Raw genomic sequence first — 21808 nt, 5'->3', positions numbered from 1 at the left:
CCGTTCCTGCCTGCTGTACCTGGCTGGACACAATTATAGGGCGAAGCCCCACATAATTTTTTTTTAATTATTTCATGAATTTCCTGAAATAATTAAAAAAAAATTGACGTGGGGCTTCACACTATATTTGTGTCCAGCCAGGTACAGCAGGCAGGAACGGGCTGCCCCCAACCACCAGCTGCCTATTTGTACCTAGCCGGACACAACAATATAGGGAAGCCCTTTTTTTCTTAATTATTCCATGAATTTCATGAAATAATTAAAAAAAAAAAAACGTGGAGCTTCTCCCTATTTTTGTGTCCAGCCAGGTACAACTAGGCAGCTGGGGGATGGAATCTGCAGCGCAGGGAGGCCCAAGCTTTTTGCCCTCCCCCCCCCCGCTGAAAATTGCAGTCCGCGGCCGCCCCGGAAAATGGCGCGTTCATAGAAGCTGGATGCTGTACCTGGCTGGCATACAAAAATATGGCGAAGCCCACGTCAAAAGTTTTGGGAAAAATTTATTAAAAAATAAATAATAATTTAGGGACTGCATCTTTATTAAGTCCTCAAATGTCATTTAGTGTTAAAATAAAGGATTTATTTAAAAAAAAAATGGCGTGGGATCCCCCATAATTTTAGTCTCTAGCGGAGGTTAAGCAGACGGCTGGGGCAGATGTTTGAAGCCTGGGAAGGGGGTAAAACCCACGGAGCTTCCCAGGCTACTAATATCAGCCCCCAGCTGAATACCTAGCCTTTACTAGCTATTAAAATGGGGGACCCCCCAAAAAAAAATGACGTGGGGTCCCCTCTATTTTAATAGCTAGCAAAGGCTAGGCAGACAGCTGGGGGCTGATATTAATAGCTCAGGAAGGGTGCCATGAATATTGGCCCCCTCCCAGGCTAGAAACACCAGCCGTCAGCCGCCCCAGAAATGGCGCATCCATAGGATGCGCCAATTCTGGCACTTAGCCTCGCTCTTCCACGCTGCCCTGGTGCGGTGGCAGGGGGTAATAGTGGTGGGGTTCATGTCAGCGCCAGCTGCCATGAAGCCCAGGTTAGTAATGATGGCCGTCTATATGACACCCCCATTACTAACCTACAAAGTGTTAAAAAGAAAAAACACACTACACCCAGAAAAAATAATTTATTTGAAATAAAACACCATTTTATTTAATTCTTAGTTTACTAAAAAAAAAATAGTTACCTGTCCACGTTCCTGCGCTGATCTCCCATGCACAGCTGTCACATCTGGAGATGGTGACAGCTGTGCATGGCTGCTGTAAGCTCAGGCTGCCGGGAACACGTCCGCTCCCGGCAGCGGGAGCCACTGACTGAGGTCACCGGAGTGCATTCAGGCAGCGCAGCTCCGGAGACCTCCTTTACGGCAGTGCTGTACCGTGGGAATTTCTCACGATACAGCAGTGCCGTAAAGGAGCTAACCGGAGCAGCGCTGCCTGAACTCCGGTGAACCCTTACGGCCCCGTCATTCTAGCGGCGGCAGCGGTTCAGAGCGGTCACATTCTATGTGGCTGCTCTGAACTGGAGATCTTCGTGGGACACTCGTGGACTACTACGGAGGGGTAAGGATAAGGTTGTGGTTTATTATTTTATATTTTATTACAGGAGATCGATGGCTTCGGGGAATTAGGTGTCTTGGTGAGTATAGGTGTAGTTTTTTATTTTTTACTTTATTTCAGGTGGCGATCGGCGGGGACAGGTAATGTATGAACTAATTTCTTTTAGGTAACCACTGGCCACCAATGACATGTATCTAACATTTATTGGGGACACAGTAGGGCAATTTAAATAGCAGGATCAGGCTGATGGGAACTACTGCTCCCATCGAGCTGATCCTGCTGGCAGGAGTGGACGGGGGACAGACATAGGCCGATGGGAGTAGTAGTGTCACATCGGCCTATGTCTGCCCGCACACACACCCGCACACACACACACCCCGCACACACACACACCCCGCACACACACACACCCCGCACACACACACACCCCGCACACACACACACCCCGCACACACACACACACACACCCCGCACACACACCCGCACACACACACCCCGCACACACACACACCCCGCACACACACACACCCCGCACACACACACACCCCGCACACACACACACCCCGCGCACACACACACACACACACACACACACACCCCGCACACACTAATCATGACGGGTCTGGGAGGTGAGGCTGACCTGTGCGGCCGTGGGAAAGTTCATGTGAGTTCATGCAGTCAAGCATGAACTCACATGAACCCTCTGAGGGCACCGCGGCTACTTCAAATGAACAGCTGATCGGCATCACCTGATACCTCAGCTGTTCATTTGAAATAACCGGCGGGAAAGCGCAGCACAGAACGGGAAAGCCGGCGGTGAAGTCTTTTCACTGCCGGCTTCCCCGCCCGGGTCCTTCGCTCCTTGGTGCTGCGCTCCCCGCCCGGTCCTAATTTACGATCGGGATGGGAGGTGGCGAGGGGAGCGGAGGATCGGGGTGGGAGGCTGCGGGGAAGCAGTATGGGGCTGCGTGATTGTTTAAAAGCCGGCGGCTTTTTACCGCGCGCCGGCTTTTAAACAATCAGGAGAATTCTCCCACGCTGGGATGGCATTCTGATGACAAGCTGGATCGCAGCTGAGCGCTGCCACCCAGCTTGTCATCCTTCACAGACACTGCAGAGCGCAGGCATTATGGGAACTTCCGATTCCGGTATTCGATATTATAAAAGTATCGGAATTAAGTATCGGAATTCCGATACAGTGAATATCGGCCGATACCCGATATTTCAGTATCGGAATGCTCAACACTACTGTCAAAGAATCATTAGACATCAAGTTTAAGTTTATTGCAGAGATTGTAGATGACAATGGCATGTTTAACATCCTGATCTGTCTGATCCACAACCTACCCATAATAGTGAATGTCTATGCTCCATATAAAAGACAAATCTCATTGTTAAACTCCTCATAGCCAAAGTGAGGAAAATACAACAAGGGAAACGCCTCTGTGTGGAAATGTCAATATCATTTAAGATAGATCCCTTGATACTCCATCGAAACACAAAAGTCCTTCACCTACTCTTTTTCCATGGCTGTTCTCTGGGGACCTTTATGATGCCTTTAAATATCATCACACCTACTCTAGAGAATACACCTTTTATTCAGACCACCATCTGTCTTTCCCCATAATAGAGTGGCTTGCAAAAGTATTCACCCCCTTTGGATTTTTACCTATTTTGTTACATTACTGTTAAATATTTATGTAATCCGATTTGTTTATGGTGCATCAGCACTAAATAGTTGGTGAAGTGAAGTAAGAAAAATATAGGCATAAATTTAAATTTATGTGATCAAATAACTAAAAATTGTCATGGGCATATGTATTCACCCCTTTTGCTATGATCCCCTAAAAAATTCTGGTGGAAGCATATATACACACCATTTCTAAAAGGCCGCAGAAGCTGCAACACCATTAAGCAAGGAGGCACCACTAAACAAACACCATGAAGACCAAGAAAATCTCCCAAACAAGTCAGGGACAAGGATGTTAAGAAGTACAACTTAGGGTTGAATTATCAAAAAAATAAATAAATTTCAATATCTGATGATCCCACAGAGCACAATCAAATCCAATATCCTCAAATAGAAAGACCATGGTACCATAACAAACCTGCCAAAGAGAGATCCGCCCACCAAAACTCTCAGCCTGGGCAAGGAGGGCATTAATCAGAGAAGCAGCACAAAGACCTAAGGTCAAAGCAGCTGCAGAGTTCCTAAGCAGAGACTGGAGTATCTGTCTATATGACAACTATAAGCTGTACGCGCCATAGAGGTGGCCTTTTTGGAAGAGTGGGCAGAAAAAAAGCCTTGACTTACACACAAAAATTGGAAGGCTCGTTTTGAGTTTTCCAAAAGATATGTGGAAGACTCCCCAAATATATGGAGGAAGGTGCTGTGGTCAGATGAGACCAAAATGTAATTTTTGGCCACTAAGGTAAATGTTATGTCTGGGGCCAAACCAACATAGCTCTTCACCCCAAGAACGCCATCCCCACAGTGAAACATGATGGTGGCAGCATCATGCTGTGGGGATGTTTTTTGGCAGCAGGGACAGGGGAAATGGTCCGAGTCGAGGGGAATATGTGATGCGCCCCCTTGGCCGTGGGGTACTCGGTGCCGGGCCGGTCGTTGCTAGGGGAGATGTCACAGTGGCGGTGACCCGGTCCGTGACTCAGGGTGGTCAATAAAAGGGGATATTTACAGGGGAATTAAAGTTATTATAAAAAGTTTGTGACGTCACCTGTGGTGTGCGGCTAAAGGGAGCTGCCGCTGCGGAGCAGGTCCTCTGGTGCTGGTGTTAATGCAGCAGAGTTGGTTCAGCTCTCCACAGGCAGAGCCTAGGTCCAGGGCAGTGTAGATATTGTAGATATTGAGGTAGTGCTCGTGGTGCGGTGTAGTGCAGGGGATGATGGCGCAGCAGTAATCATTCACAGAGACAGTGGGGTGCAGTCTTCCTGATTTACTCACAGTACTCACTTTGCTCCTGGTTACAACTGCAGATCATAACTTCCCACATCGTCCTGTGATTACTCAGGGAGGGGTTCAGCAAACCCTCAGGTACCTCCGGAGTACGTAACGGGACCCCCTTCTGTGTGTTCCTTCTGGCCGTCTCCCTGCACCTCACACCCAGTGTCCCAATCCTCTGAACGCGGACCTTGTCGGGCGACTTCTTTTCTGTCCCCTGGGTCCTCTATGGCCACCTTTTCGATGTGTTAGATGAAGTTTTTGGGCTGCAGCGCCTGAAATGCTGCACCCTCCGGTTTCTTAGTTGAATATTGTAATTCTCACTAGTTAGGGGCCGGTCACCTCTGCGACCCGATCCCTCCACCACCTGGTAGACTTGGGCGTATGGGTGGCCTCCAGCACTGCCCGTACCCCTGGTATCCTTTCTTCACTCCTGGAGCCTTCTCTCTGCTCCCGTTCCTTTTTCCTCTCCTTCTCCTGGGCCTCCTCACTCAGGCCCACGCTTCCCTGAGCAGAGCTCCTGCAGAGCTCCTGCTCCCAACTCCTCCTCTGACTCTCTGACTGGAACTGAACTCACTAGAATGTTCCACCCTCTTTTATATCACCTCTCACTGAGCTTCCATGAACTTCTTCCTCCACCCACACCCACTACATGGTTCCCCCTACTTTGGTTCCCCCCACTCCAGCCAGGGACTGGGCTCAGCAGAGGAGCAGCGCATCTTGCTCCTCCTGCTGGTCTGGAGTAGTGTAGTGTTGGATGCAGGTGTTAGGGTCCCGGGCAGTACTCCTTCCTTACCTGAGAGTGAGATACCACACCTCTGGGTGAGATGCAGTACCTCTGTGGCGACTGAACCCTCAGGGGTGCCACATATGGATGGTGTGAAATACAGGGATATTCTTGAGCAATCCCTGTTTCAGTTTGTCAAGACAATGACCTAAAGAATACCGCTAAAGCAACACTCGAGTGGTTTAAGGGGAAAGGTGTAAATGTTTTGGAGTGGCCTAGTCAAAGCCCAAACCTTATTCAAATTGAGAATCTGGTCAGACTTGAAGACTGCTGTTCACCGGAGGAAACCAACTAACTTGAAGGAGCTGGAGCAGTTTTGCCTTGAGGAATGGGCAAAAATCCCAGTGGCAAGAATCTCATAGAGACTTATCCAAAGCAACTTGCAGCTGTAATTGCCACAAAAGGATGCTCTACAATGTACTGACTTTAGGGGGGTGAATAGCTATGCACACTGAAGATTTCAGTTATTTTGTCCTATTTGTTGTTTTCTTCACATTAAAAAGAAAAACAAATGTTCACAGTTGTAGGCACGTTCCTTACATGAACTGATGCAAACCCTCAAAAAACTGTGAAATTTCAGTTTGTGAGGTAGCAAAACAAGAAAAAATGCCAAGGGGGTGAATACTTTTGCAAGCAACTGTAGATTTCATGTCAACAGATCAATGTTCCTTCCCAGATATGTCTAGGATTTTGGTCAAATCATCTAGTCTAACTATGTGTTAGTTCACTTTTCCTTTTAAACTTTCAAAATCACTTGTGACACCCAATGCATCGAAAAATACATTACTCATAGAACACCAATGATATCCAAGCTCAGATTGATCAATTTGTTGAATTTAATAATAATCCGGACACTAATATTTTAACCAATTTATGAGCATTCCAAATGTTTATCAGAAGGTTTCTGATAATTAAAATTTCTTCTACACATAAAAAAACAGAAACTCATTAAAACCAAGTATTTACTTGAACAAATTCAGAAACTTGAGACTCAACAACAAAAGCATCCAAATTTAATTATTCATACAGCTTTATTTATCTAGCCAATCTTACAGCTACCCTTAGATAAGCATGACAAATCCATTCAGATTCTAAAAATGACTAATTGTTTTTTACATAATAAATCCTATAAATGAAAGGCAAAGAAGATTAAACAGGAAAAAACTAATGCTGAGCTACTGTCAGTCAGTGCCGGGGCGTGGATACCGGCGACGCTCTCTATACACAGAGCAGATACTGAAATTGTGCCTGTGCATGCCCCAGTGATTGAAACCTGAACACTGCCGGTAGTAATAAAGCTAATTTCCTCCCAGCAGCGGGGGTATAAGTACCGGCGCCGGGTAGGTTCAGAACGCTATTAACCTGCAGGTTTATAGCATTGTTTCAAGGTTCCCTTTAAGACAAAATTCTTCTATAACACATTCCTCAGGCTCTAAACTATATTAACCTAAGGGGTATAGCTAATTCCTTCATGTCATTTTGTTTTAAATCATATAATATTTAAGACTACCCATCCACTATAAAACCTAGTGTAGATAGCATATGTAGATTTTTAAGTTACCTGCTCTGACCGACCAAAAACTTGAGGCCTTAAACCAACCTTTCTCTCAAGAAAATTAATTTAAACATTTGGTTAATCCTAAGAAAAAAAAAGCGCCCCGTCCAGATGGCTTTTCCAACAAATGCAATCAAGTTTTTTTTGGAATGTTTTTAATTTTGCAGCCCATCAAAGTGTTCTACCCCCAGACATATTGCAAGATACTATTACCACCTTCCAAAACCAGGTAAAGAGCCCTCTATTATTGCTAATTATAGACTGATTTCATTACTTAGAGGGAATCTGTCAGCAGTTTTTTGCTATGTAATCTGAGCATGGCATGATGTAGAGGCAGATACCCTGATTCCAGCAATGCATCACTTACTGAACTGCTTGGTGTAGTGGATATAATCCCTTTTTTCTCTTTTGTACATGTAGCAGTTAGCAGAATGCTGAGCTCTGTATAACGCCGCCCACACCACTGATTGGCAGTTTCCGGTGTACACTGTACTACACACACTGTACACCGGCCTGCAGTGAGACCTAGTCAGGTATTGATAATCTCCTGCTGATAAAACACTGATTGTATTGTTGAAACTACAGCATACAGCCTAGTAAGTGACACATCCCTGGAATCAAGTTCTTTGCTCCTACATTATGCAGCTCTGAAATTAAATAGCAACAAAATGCTGACATTTTCCCTGTAATTGCAACATTAACATCTATGCCAAGTTATTAGCATTGCCTCCTTCCCATTTTACTGCCACTTACAAACTTTGACTGAGTGGGGATTAATAATAGTCATCAAGAATCTGAAGGTAGGAAGAAGATTATCAATCTTATGACACATGTGGAGAGGAGCCATAATCAAATTGTTTCCAAAACTTTGTCAGCTATTTAACTTGCCTTAGTTACAACTATGCCATTATATTCAAAAAAGACAATTTTTTGTCACAAAGATTGAACAAATATTGTTTTATTCAAAAGACACATTGTGAATGATACGGTCTACAGAAACATGCTTTAGTAACTACGTGCAAAATGTCTAATCATATGCGTGATGAGAATAATTTTTAATTTTTTTTTATAAAAGTGTCATAGACTCATCTGGGAAAGAGACCTCTATGTTATGTTTACTCCCCAACAATGGTATCTGCCATTAAGTTGTCTTTTGCTGCAGCTCTCTGTGCCACAGTGCATGAAAGTAATCACAAGGTACTTACAAGATTGAATTTCACTACAAGTAAATTAAGCACTATTTGGTTAAACCTCTGTTGGGGGATTTGAGATGAGGTAGGCTCGCTTCTCCACATGGATATAGTCTATACTCTAGTTTTGGAAAAGCAATTTTGATATTCTCTCTTTAATCTGTAAAACCATTATTGCACCATCTCCATAACTAGTGATCTTACTTCTGGGTGTTCATGAGTACCCTATAAACATGAGATATAATAATTGTCATCTTTTGTCAAACTAAAACTTTGGTATTAAAAAACATCACCAACCTTTGAACAAATTTAAAGAGTTTGTACCATTCCTATGAATACTCCTTTGCACTGAACAACAGAAATCTTTTACTCTTCTCAAAATGTTGGTATTTTTTGACTTCTCAACATGTTTAATGTGTTCATGTTTTGCGGGATTGGATAGACTGTAATTTTTTTTAAATAAGGAAATTCATCCAAAATCACATGTCTTTGAGTGGAAAAAGTATGTAAACCTCTAAGATTAGCAAGGCTCTATCAAAGTTTGATGTACACAACATTTGTGGAAGCGTATCATTGCACGAACAAAGGAGATTTGAGAACCTCAGCTGATGAGTTGTTGATACTTATCAGGCTGGCAAAGGTTACAAAAAAGCTCTAAAAAGTTTTTACTTCACCAATCAACAGTCGGATACAGCTCATGTACAAGTGGAGTAAATTAAATACCATTAATATTATCCCCAAAAGTGGTCGACCAACAAAGATCACTCCAAGAGCAAGATATATAATAGTCTGTGAAGTTTCAGATAGCTTAGCTGCTTGAAAGTTATGCAAGAACATTGCCACTCATCTTCAGTTTTGTGAGGATCACCTAGACAAGGCAGAAGGCTATTAAATAATGTACAATGGACTTATCAGACAAAAATAGGGCTTTTTTTGCATTAAATGAGAAGTTACGTTTGGTGAAAGAAAAAACCCTGCATTATAGTATAAAATCCTTCTACCATCTGTGAAACATGGTGGGGGTAGTTTTATAGTTTGGGCCCGTATGGCTGAATCTATGCCAGAACGGTTTCTCATCATAAATGAAACAATGAATTCTGAATTATACCAGCAAATTCTAAAGGAAAATATACACTGTGTTCCAAATTATTATGCAAATAATATTTTCTCAGATTTTCCCAAATTCCCTATATGAATTGCAGTCATTGTAATTTTCCAGTCAAATAACTATTAGAGTACAATTGAAAGGTTTTTGTACAAACTGCCTATGATAACAGTATATTTTTAAAAAAATAAAAAACTCAAACTGCACTCAAAATACATGTTTGAAATTATGCACAGCAGAGTTTAACCTTTTCATTTTAATAAAGAACAAAAAATGGTCATTTTTGAAATTATAAGCATTAGCAGGTTATTACAAACTGAATTCAAACAGTTTTCAACTCAAAACTTTATTCTAGGTGATGTTACATTTGCACATAGGACCGTTTGTTCGAAAGGAGCTTCTGAACTCTCTCGTCCATTGAATTTGTCAGGTTTTGGATGGTTTCTGCTTCAATTGTTTTGCATGAGGACAGAATACCCTCCCAGAGCTGTTGCTTAGATGTGAACTGCCTCCCGCCATCATAGACACTCCTTTTGATGATGCTCCAGAGATTCTCAGTGGGGTTGAGGTCAGGGGAGCATGGGTGCCACACCATAAGTTTGTCCCCTTTTATGCCCATAGCAGCCAGAGATGCAGATGTGCTATGTGCAGCATGAGACGGGACATTATTTGTGAAAATTTTTTTTTTTTTTTGCAAAATTTTTGAAAATGTTGCATTTTTTTACATTTTTTATTTTTATGCCCTTAAACCAAAGAGTTATGTCACACAAAATAGGTAATAAGTAACATTTTCCACATGTCTACTTTACATTAGCACAATTTTTGAAACATAATTTTTTTTTTGTTAGGAAGTTAAAAGGGTTAAAAGTTAACAAGCGATTTCTCATTTTCCAACAAAATTTACAAAACCATTTTTTTTAGTTAACACACCACATTTGAAGTAACTTTGGGGGGCCTATATGAAAGAAAATACCCAAAAGTTTAACCATTTTAAAAACTGCTCCCCTCAAAGTCCTCAAAACCACATTCAAGAAGTTTATTAACCCTTCAGGTGCTTCACAGGAATTAATGCAATGTGGAAGGAAAAAATTAACATTTTACTTTTTCACAAAAATGTAACTTTTTTTAGTAAAGTCAATTTTATCCCAATTTTTTTATTTTTGCAAGGGTAAATGGAGAAAATGTACCCCAAAATTTGTTCTGCAATTTCTCCTGAGTACGTCAATAACCCATTTGTGGGGAAAAACTACTGTTTGAAAGCATGGAGCGCTCGGAAGGGAAGGAGCGCCATTTGACTTTTTGAAAGCAAAAATGTCTGGAATCGAGAGCAGACGCCATGTCGCGTTTAGAGAGCCCCTGATGTGCCTAAGCAGTGAAAACACCCCACAAATGATGCTATTTTTGAAACTAGACCCCTCATGGAATTTATCTAGATGTGTGGTAAGCACTTTGAACCCCTAGGTGCTTCACAGAAGTTTATAACATTGAACTGTGAAAATGATAAATTTTAGCCACAAAAATGTTGGATTTGCCCCAAATTTTTAATTTTTAGAAGGGTAACAGGAGCAAAATGGACCATGCAATTTCTCCTGAGTTCACCAATACCCCATATGTGGTCGAAAACTACTTTTGAGGCACAGTGCAAAGTTCAGAAGGGAAGAAGCGCCATATTGGAGTTCATATTTTGCTGGAACGGTTTGATGGTGCCATGTCACATTGGCATAACCCCTGTAGTGCCAAAACAGCAGAAACCCCCCATAAGTGACATAATTTTACAAACTATACCTTTCAGTGTATTCACCTAGGGGTGCAGTGAGCATGTTGACACCACATGTGTCTCACAGAAATTTATACCATTGGGCGGTGAAGAAAGAATAATTACATTTTTACCGCTAAAATGTTGTTTTAGCCCCAAATTTTTAATTTTAAATGGGCTAATAGGATAAAATGGACCTCTCAGTTTGTTGTGCAATTTCTCCTGAGTACGCTAATACCTAACATGTAATCAGGAACTACTTTTGAGGCACAGTGTAAAACTCAGAGGCGAAGGAGCACCATAATTTAGTGCAGATTTTTCTGTTATGGTTTGTGGGTGCCAGAAAAGCAGAACACCCCCCATAAGTGACCCCATTTTACAAACTAAACCTCTCAATGAATTAATCTAAGAGTTCAGTGATCATACTGACACCAGAAGTGTCACAGAATTTTATATTATTGGGCAGTGAAGAAAATAAAATACATTTTACCACAAAAATGTTGTTTTAGCCCCAGATTTTACATTTTCACAAGGGAAAATAGGTAAAATGGCACCAAAATTTGTCACAATTTTTGAACATGGAAATACCCCATATGTGGCTGTACAGTACTGCTTAGCCATACGGCAAGGCTCGGGAGGGACAGAACGCTATTTGCCTCCTGGAGTGCAGATTTTCCTAGAATAGTTTGCAGACTCCATATACAGAGCATTCATGCTAGCAGCAAAGCAGAGACGCTGTCAGTCGATGAACAGGGAACACAACTGCCGGACCCCCCCCTTTCTCAAGCTTGCCACCCTTATTTGGAGTCTGACCTTAAAACAGTGCACATCACGTTACCCAACACCCTGGTACTAAAATACAATAATTACATTTTTATAGCATACTTCCACATATCTTCCCGGATAAGGATTGCATGCTTGAGAAAATGGGAGGTCCCCGAAATGTTGCCAAGCCTCGAATGTCCGCACCTTTGTCTTTTCTGCAACTCAGAAGCTGGAGTGCAGTGCAGTTGGCAGATCTTTTCACAGTGGTAATTATGACAAATAATGTTCTAAGTGCTCTATGTACACTAATGAAAATTAACATTTTATAAAGAAGTTGAAAATATTTGAAAGTTTGTGCTGTGTTTTGAATATGTAGAATGAACAAATCAACATCAAGTCAAGAATTGGTTTTATTTATTTTTTACGCCATTCCTTGTGCAATATAAGTGATTAGACAACTTTATTCTTAGGGTTGGGGCGATTACAGTGATACCAGAATTATATAGCGTTTTTATGATTGGCAGCTGTTAAATACTAAAAGACGCTTTTTTTTTTGCAAAAACTAGTTTTTGCATCTCCATATTTTGAGAGCTATAATTTTTCCATATTTCGGCCGACAGTCGAAATATGTTTTGGCGCTTTTACACAAATTATTTTATAGCAAAAATAATTATTTTTGCATCACTTTATCCTGAGGGCTGCAACTCGTATTTTTCCACTGATTGAGCTCTATGGTGGCATATTTTTTTGCGGGACAAAATTACGTTTTCAGCTATACCATTTTATGTGTACTCTTTGTGAATGAAAAAAAAAAAATTATATATAATATAAATATATATATATATATATACTGTGAGCAGAATTATTAGGCAAGTTGTATTTTAGAGGATTATTTTTATTTTATTGATCAACATCTATGTTCTCAATCAACCCAAAAGACTCATAAATATCCAAGCTTAATATTTTTGGAAGTTGGAGTGGGTTTTTTTTAGATTTGGCTATCTTAGGAGGATATCTGTTTGTGCAGGTAACTATTACTGTGCCGCATTATTAGGCAACTTAATAAAAACCAAATATAATTCCATCTCACGTGTTTATTGTCACCAGGTAAACCAACATCAGTGCACAAACTTTAGAGATAAACATTTCTGACATGCAAAAACAAAAACCAAAAAAAATTAGTGATCAATATAGCCACCTTTCTTTATGATGACACTCAACAGCCTTCCATCCATAGATTCTGTCAGTTGCTTGATCTGTTTTCAATCAACATTGCGTGTAGCAGCCATCACAGCATCCCAAACACTGTTCCGAGAGGTGTACTGTTTTCCCTCCCTGTAGATCTCACATTTTATGATGGACCACAGGTTCTCTATGGGGTTCAGATCAGGTGAACAAGGGGGCCATGTCATTATTTTTTCTTCTTTTAGACCTTCACTGGCCAGCCACACTGTGGAGTAGTTGGATGCATGTGATGGAGCATTGTCCTGCATGAAAATCATGTTTTTCTTGAACGATACCGACTTCTTCCTGTACCACTGCTTGAAGAAGTTGTCTTCCAGAAACTGGCAGTAGGTCTGGGAGTTGAGCTTCACTCCATCCTCAACCCGAAAAGGTTCCACAAGTTCATCTTTGATGATACCACCCCATACCAGTACCCCACCTCCACCTTGCAGGCGTCTGAGTCGGAGTGGAGCTCTCTGCCCATTACTGATCCAGCCTCTGGCCCATTCATCTGGCCCATCAAGAGTCACTCTCATTTCATCAGTCCATAAAACCTTTGAAAAATCAGTCTTAAGATATTTCTTGGACCATTCTTGATGTTTTATCTTATGTTTCTTGTTCAAAGGTGGTTGTTTTACAGCCTACCTTACCTTGGCTATGTCCCTGAGTATCGCACACCTTGTGCTTTTTGATACTTCAGTAACGTTGCAGCTCTGAAATATGGCAAAACTGGTGGCGAATGGCATCTTGGCAGCTTCACGCTAGATTTTCCTCAATTCGTGGGCAGTTAATTTGTGCCTATTTTGGCCAACACGCTTCTTGCGACCCTGTTGGCTATTTGCCATGAAATGTTTGATTGTTCGGTGATCACGCTTCAAAAGTTTGGAAATTTCAAGACTGCTGCATCCCTCTGCAAGACATCTCACAATTTTGGACTTTTCAGAGCCCGTCAAATCTCTCTTCTGACCCATTTTGCCAAAGGAAAGGAAGTTGCCTAATAATTAAGCACACCTTATATAGGGTGTTGATGTCATTAGTCAACCCCCCTCCTCATTACAGAGATGCACATCACCAGATTTACTTAATTGGTAGTTGGCTCTCAAGCCTATGCAGCTTGGAGTAGGACAACATGTATAAAAAGTATCATGTGATCAAAATCCTAATTTGCCTAATAATTCTGAACAGTGTATTGTACCCATAAATATAATATATATATATATATATATATATATATATATATATATATATATATATATATATATTTTTTTTTGTTTAGTGATTTTTAAAGAAACAGTTTTACAATTTTTTTGTACTTTTTTTACTTGGTCCCTCGCAGTTAGTCATTGCAATGCTTTATAAACTGTCAGTGCTGCACTGACACAAGGTTGTTAGTCCATGCTCGCTCTGCGCATGGTCTAACTAGCTTGCCAGCCCTGGTGTGATCATGACAATGTCGGGGCACCATGGCAATGATCGGCCCCTTGCGATGACGTCGCGGGGGCTATGATCAGATCGAAGAGGGCACACCCTCCCTCTCCCTGCCTTCTAAATGCTGCGATTGGCGCACTCTCCCTCTCCCTGCCTTCTAAATGGTGCGATTGACCTTGATCGCAGCATTTAGGGGGTTAAACTGCTGGGAGAGGTGCGGGCAGCTGTTAGATTCGCTTAACAACCGGCAGCTATTGCATGTGCGCAGCTCTGCAAAATCGCCCAGATGTATCCATATATCCAAGGTCGGGAAGTCCTTTCCAACCTGTACTTATGGATATGTGAAAGGTCACGAAGGGGTTAAAAAATTTAATTTTTTTAATCAATTGTTTTATTTGGTTCTCTTTATCTACTTTTGAGCCTTGTATGAAAATCTGATATAGTTTTAGTTTAAATTTATGCAGAAATATGGAAAAATCTGAAGAGATTACAAACCTTCAAGCTCCACTGAAAGCCTGGAAAGCCTGTATAAAATTGACCCTGTCCTTGAGTACCTCATCTGCTCACATTGTTTCACACATAATAAATCCGATCCCAAGGCTGGTTCATTGAGGCCACAGCTACAGGCTTACTTCTGTTTACATTGAACGATAAGATGAGCATACTGGACATACACTTAGTACTGAATGATTTTATTTTCTGTAATTCACATAAACAAATGGATGACTGTATTTAGGAAGAGCTGAGAAATCATTACTTCTGATGGTAATGCTTTTTGTTACAGGTAGTGTTAAAATGTTGTCCATCAGCACTGATTTGGCTTCCACAGTGCAGAACAGAATATTTATTTTACAGGGAACCAGTCATCAGTTCGATGCTGCCCAGACCACAGGCAGTATGAACCAGATGCATCCTGCATTATTGTGCTGGTGTATGTTTTACTCTAAAAAGCTTCAGCATTATAGAGAAAACATTTAAAAGCCGGCTGGGGACGATGCATCATGGATTACTAGTCTGAAGAAAGTTCATGGTGGCTTCTCCACGCCTCACTACCCTAGACTGACAGGTCACTTCCTATGCAAAAACATATGGAGACATCTGTCAGGCATGGTGAGCGGGGTAGGGAGAAGATGCTGGGGACCTGCCTCAGACTAGTCTGCCAAGACTCTTCAAAGTATGTATTCTCTAAAATCCTGCAGCATTTCAATAAACTTAAACAGCTGCCAAAACTCAACCAGTGTCTGACACAAGCTGTCCGTTGTTCATGCAGCATGAATCAGTTGACCCTTTCCCTTTACCAAGGTTATATTTTTCGACAGGACATTAACGTTACATTTATTTTACAACATATGAAAAGGGCATTATCAGAATTACAACTCCTGTTCATATGTTCAGCATATGTGTATAACAGAGGTGGACTTCCTACTAGGTAACCTTTTTTATTGCCTGGAGTAAAGAACCAATAAGAAAGATTGGCTTCCGCTCTGGTTGACTAAACATCTATTACATGATCATCTAGTTATTTGAATGGGTTTCATGTAATTCTACATTTCCCCTGTATTAACCACTGCAGTGGAATCTCACTGATCATGAGAATGGTAGGAGCTAAGCATTCTTTGATACATACACTGCATTACTGAATATACTATGATATTTACCAGCCAAGGTCACAGAAACTAATGCACAAACGGGGTGCAGCTGACTCCCTTAATAAAGGTGGAGGTAACACAAGTGCAAAATACTAATGAAACAAACACTCACAACCTGCCAGTTCATTGAGAAGGCAATTCCCCATTATTAGAATTGCACACAGATGTGGCTTACAAGGCAGTGAGGACCCTTGACTTGGGTTGCGAACTTGCATATTTTGGCCAAAATATTGACCAACACCTCATAATTATATTATATTTTTCTGCACAAGCCTCATCTGTGTGTAATTCTAATACTACGCAATCACTCCGCCCATTAACTGGTAGCCTGTGAATGGTTGTTTCATCAGTATTTTGCACTTGTCAACTGCATCCTGTTTGTGCATTAGTTTCTGTGACCATGGCTGGTAAATACCATTGCCTTTTTGCTATGTTTATAATTGAATTCTTTGGGATTTTTTTTTAAAGTTCCTTTTATTTCTTTGGCTGTGTTTTTGATTTTGCATTACATTCTGTATATTACCTAACTGTTTCTATCTTTATCCAGTGCGCCTTAGTGTGTGAGTGCTCTTCACCTGAAATGATCAGTGGAAATGATAATCTGCCTTTATTAAATGCAGGTAAGATATGATTGTCTACCATTTATATTTTTGTATTGCCATAAGACTGAAATCATTGACAACCTTAAAATGTCAAACATACCACATGCATACCACAATGCAAAAAAGTATAACTGAACACAACAAAAGCCATTGAAATTGTATAGTTAGTTGTCATAAGTGGGGTTATGAGTTATAGACATCAAAGGCTGGGGGCATTTGATCACGGCCTTCACCCCCCCTCCACTGTGAACAGGTAACTGAAGCAGGTTACCTGATGAAGAGCAGATAAAATGTGTATACAGAGCAATTAACAGGTAGCTGTCAATGCTGGATAACTATTTGGCCAGCAGATGTGTCCCTGTATGCCTACACTGGGAAATAGTTGTTAAATGCAGGGGCATCAAGGCTTTCATCTTGTGAAGCCTCTCTGTCTCTAATGCATAGTCCGGACAAGGTAAAACAATAGTTTAAGTTTTTTGTTATTATAATTCTAGTTTTACACAATCCATGGATATATCCATGATCTGGGAGTATATTCACATCTGTGGGTTCAATAGCAGAAGTTTTGGTAGCTGGCGACCCACAGGAGCGCAATATTTCCCTGAATTATGGATATATCAAATTCAAGTGTAATATATATAGAATGCTTGAAGGATGTTTGGTAAGATGACAACCATATTGTTTCTCTATTGCTGCCCAAAATGACGTCCTGTTGCAGGAGGGCTAAGGCTATGTGCCCACAGGCTATAGCAGTGCTTTGGACGCAGCGTATTTTCGCTGCATCCAAAGCGCTGCATCCGATCACGCAGATAAATCCGCATGTGTTCACTGAACACATGCGGAGTAATTACATCCAATACATTCTATTAGGGACATTTCTGTTGCGGAGACCAGCGTCTCCGCAACAGAAATTGACATACTGTGGCTCGTAAAGCCGTGCCGCCGGTGAGTTTACGAGACGTCAAATAGAAGCACAGTGGGCAGGGGATTTCTATAAATCCATCCACTGTGCTTCTACTGTAGAACGCAGCGTTTTGGTCGCAGCGCAGGTGAGCTGCATCCAAGATGCTGCTATTACGGATCGTGGACACGCAGCCTTATAGCAACTGTAGAGAAACGACTACAGAGCCATCCTCCTGTGACGTCCTGTTTAAGACTCCCCTCAAACAAAACGTCACAGGAAGTATTGGAAAAAATGACAGATATAGGGAGAATGGTGGGAATTTTATAATAAAGCAAATTACAAAGGTGGTTATCGCTTAAAGGTAGAGTTTTAAAAAAAAAAAACAATAAGGTATCAGACCACCGCTTTAATTCTGAGACAGGGTTGTCCCAAATGGACATAGAAACTTGGATTTAGTGACAATATATACAAGTAAAACTAAGTCAGTGATCTGACTATTAACAGTAGGAAATTATTTTCATGCCAGTTCTTCTATTGCTTTTTTTTAACAATGGAAGATGGCTATTGGAGCTGAGAAAATTAAGTACTTTCTTTGTTTTTGTACAGATGTAGTGGATGGTGTGGTGGGGAGGCAGCGGGAATGCTGTACAATCTATATTAGCTTATTCATTTATGGTATTTTAAATAATTCACTTACACATAATATATTATTTTCTTCTATTTTCAATTTCTTTTCAGAGCAGCGCATTGTTACAGTGATTAATTAGCCTTACTTATGCATATTTACACACAACTGCAAATATTTCAAAATTAAGTGGATTAGATCTGCAATATTAAAACGTACAGAGATGATTTATATAATACAATAATAAACAATCAGATGACAAATATTGTTTGAGCCATGAAGAGAAAATAATAGGAAGCAGAAAATCCCAAACCTTACCCTGAACTAATTTATAAAAGGAAAGTGAGACTATATGCTAATTATATGCTCATTTGTAAACTGGTCTTGAAACAGCTTTATATACTTAACATTAGAGGGATTAATTTTTCAAGGACTCTCATTCTAAAAACAAATCCAGATGATTTGTGCACAGGATCCTGAACAAGCGGAGCTGTACTTAGCAAGTTCTGTAAAACTAATCCTTTGTATGAATTAAGCACCTTTCGCTTTTTGCGCCTCAAAAGCGGTATTTTAAAGGGGGTTATTCCCAAAATGGCAGGTTATACCCTATTTATGGGATCCTGCTGTACACCACAAAGCCCCATCTTGAATAGAGGCATGAGTATGCTCACCTTCACTCTATTTATTCTCTATGAGACTGCCAGATAAAGCCGAGTATAGCTCTCCGCTTCTTATGCAGTCCCATTGACAATGAATGGAGCAAGGGTTGAGCAAGGGCAGGTCCTCTGTATTCATGATTTTTCTCTGCAGAGCCCAAATCTCAGGACCTCATTGATAGGAGATAATTAAAGGGTTATTCCCAAAATGACAAGTTAAGGGTGATGTAAAGGATTACTCTTCCAATCGGCAACTCTACAACTCAGTGTAAAGTGGCATCTCCTTGATGTCACATCAGGCACCACATAATGTATATCACACATATTGAAGTTAATTAATTTGCAGTGTCTGACTATTTATCTATCTATCCATATGTATATTTATCCTGTATGCACAACTTCTGTCAGAATGGGGCGGTCTTTGGATCCACCAGAATAAATTATTTATATGGACCACCTTCAGTCTATACAGAACACACACATGTCTTCTTGTTGTAAATGTAATGGTCATTAAAGAGGTTCCCCAGTGTCTTTCACTTCTGCTTTGGTAGGTGCGAGGCACTAGGGCACTAATAAAGTGGCTTAGTCAAGTGTCTGTCTGGTTTCGTACACAGTTATAGTCTACCCGTCCAATTCATTAGAGTAGGGTGAGTGCTCAATTTCTGCCAACTTTCTATGTGTCCTGGCAGGCTCATGTCATTGTATTTTAATCTGTGCCTCTCATCTTGCCATGTCGGGGTGAGAGAAGGTGGAAAACCCCTTTAATGCATAGGCAGGTAGTAGAATAAAAGTGGTCTGAAAGGTTATTTTTCAATCAACCCATAAAGAAACACTGACAGGTACTTGGCTCAAAGGTCACTACCAAATAGGATGGTCTTTTGCTGTACTTTCAGTGCTCCTTACTGTATCAGATCCTGCTCTAACCTGAGGTTCCTCTGGAGTTCTGGTGGGCTAGTCTGACCCTTATTTCAATAGTTGGTGTATATTTGAATTCTATTGGTTTTTCTCACTTGTGCATTTATATATTTACATTTATAAGGCCATGTTCACACTGAGTCTGAGCACCTAGCCTACAGTATATGTGGGTGGGGAGCTTTTCACACCATATACTGTAATGTTTCCTTAGGCCCCCACTCACTAGACAGAAGCCAAAGGTCTGTTCTTTTAGCCTCCGTCTCTTAAGTTTGCGTCTGTATACTGTTTTTTTACTTTATACGAAAGCACAACAAACTGCATGTTCCTATACTGAGGACTACTAGGAACGTATACCATGCTGTATACGTTATTTTTTTTTTTTTACAATGGGTCCCTTTCATAGACAGATGTCTAGGCATCCATCCTGACTACATAACACAGAAGGGCTCATTTACACGTCTGATTTTCCCACATACAAGAAAAAGGGATCGATTATTCTTATCAGAGTTTGAGTGTCATCAGTTTTTCTCATACATGGAGAGAGAAAAAATAAGTTTCTCCACCTTCTCCATTCTGACCGTCCTTTAAAATCGAACCGCACTCTGATATTATCCGAGTGCTGTCTGTTTTTTACACGGACCCATAGATCGGTATTGCCGATTTTGATCTGACACGCAGATAAAAATCGTAAATGTCTCAGATAATTTCGATAGATTGCTCAGTCCGAGGGAAAAAAAAAATCTGACATGTGAACAGCCCCATGGACTATCATAGGTATGTACTCGTATGAGAAAAATTGGACGGGTGTACTAAGCCTTCTTCTAATATTACTATTAGGAGAACTTCACTCATTATCGTTTGGACTTTAGAGCTGAATTGTGTAGATTTTTTTTTTAATTGTGGGGTTGGGAATTGGCCTTTTTCCACATAAGTTGGACGGCTATAACTTAGCCTCATGAGAGGGTTTTGTAATAGAAGCTTTTTCAATGATGAATACCTTACCTTCAAGCACGCAGGTAATAGAAGATGGCAGAACATTAGTCATTTGCATAGCCCGCTTCAAATGCTTTTGGAAATTAAATGTTTTAGCCTATCTACGCATCCATTATATATTCCGTTCATGTTATGTTTTATGCTTAAAAATAGAAATGAGTTGTGACTATTATTTTTCCTGGGGCTCTTCACTGTAAACGATTTAAAAATGCAGATGCCATAACTCAGGGGTTTTATGAGGAATAAAGAAGTTCATGTAGTGCTTCCTGGAAGTTTTGAAATGGTTACTTAAATAAAGGCTTTGATGTGAAGGTCGTTGAGCCCACATATCTGGCATAAACACACCGTAATCATGGTATTTATTATACTCCATCTTATAAATCCAGCAGAATTACAACGTGCCAGCTTTATCACTTCTTTCATTATACAACACTGCACTAAATATATCACATTTATGTAGGTGCGTAAACGTAGGCCTCAACGTGATATGTTGTTGGAGAAGAACACTGAACATTCTTAAAAGGAAAAAAATTACCAATATTATTTTTGAATAAATAAAGATAATTAAAACCAAATAGTGAAATATATTTTATTCTTCAAATCTGTTTATTTTTTCTGATTTTGGATTTTTTTATTCTATATCTTCTATACCCAATTATGGGGGCAGCCATCTCGTCTGTGCATAGTTAACAACAGTTAAAGATATACGGAGCAACAGTCACATGGACAGTAGTAAAAATAGCGTGGAGCGGTTAATTGTATTCCACGACATACTCTTTATTTTGTGCAAAGGTGTTCATTGTGCAGGGAGGAGCAGGAGGTGTGCTGTGACCATCTGTTGTAAATGTTATTTATATTGGTGTTGTGACAAAGTCACTGGTAGAGTGTCGGAGGGGAGATATGTTTCACTGAGGCTATTAGCTTCATTGTTGTGAAACCTGGAAGTCTTCTCCTGCATTTTATGCGCTGAGAGGGTTAATCAGCCATTTCTAATGGGCCAGTTTTTTAGTGAATGACTATAGAGTGGGTGGGAGATCATTCACCATATCTCCACCCCTGTAGAGGCATTCAGTGTTCAGTAAGTCTGGGGAGGCCATGTGGAGTTGCTAAACTCTGATCAGGCGGACCCCTACTAA

The 21808-nt window shown here is 40.7% G+C and overlaps 1 protein-coding gene across 16 annotated transcripts in view; it reads left to right on the top strand.

The window, feature by feature from the left end:
• The window catches only part of INPP4B (inositol polyphosphate-4-phosphatase type II B), a 911138-nt gene that overhangs the window by 635688 nt on the left and 253642 nt on the right, over positions 1-21808 (top strand). For all 16 annotated transcript variants that reach the window (XM_073642182.1, XM_073642173.1, XM_073642215.1 and 13 more), the window contains one exon: positions 16525-16597. In XM_073642182.1, coding sequence (XP_073498283.1) covers positions 16525-16597 — 73 coding nt within the window. The remainder of the gene's footprint in view (positions 1-16524; positions 16598-21808) is intronic.

This window comes from Phyllobates terribilis, unplaced genomic scaffold (assembly GCF_046119375.1).
Source record: "Phyllobates terribilis strain yellow unplaced genomic scaffold, ASM4611937v1 Scaffold_1__5_contigs__length_1240528914, whole genome shotgun sequence".
Taxonomy (NCBI): domain Eukaryota; kingdom Metazoa; phylum Chordata; class Amphibia; order Anura; family Dendrobatidae; genus Phyllobates; species Phyllobates terribilis.
This window is presented reverse-complemented; position numbering and strand designations above follow the sequence as displayed.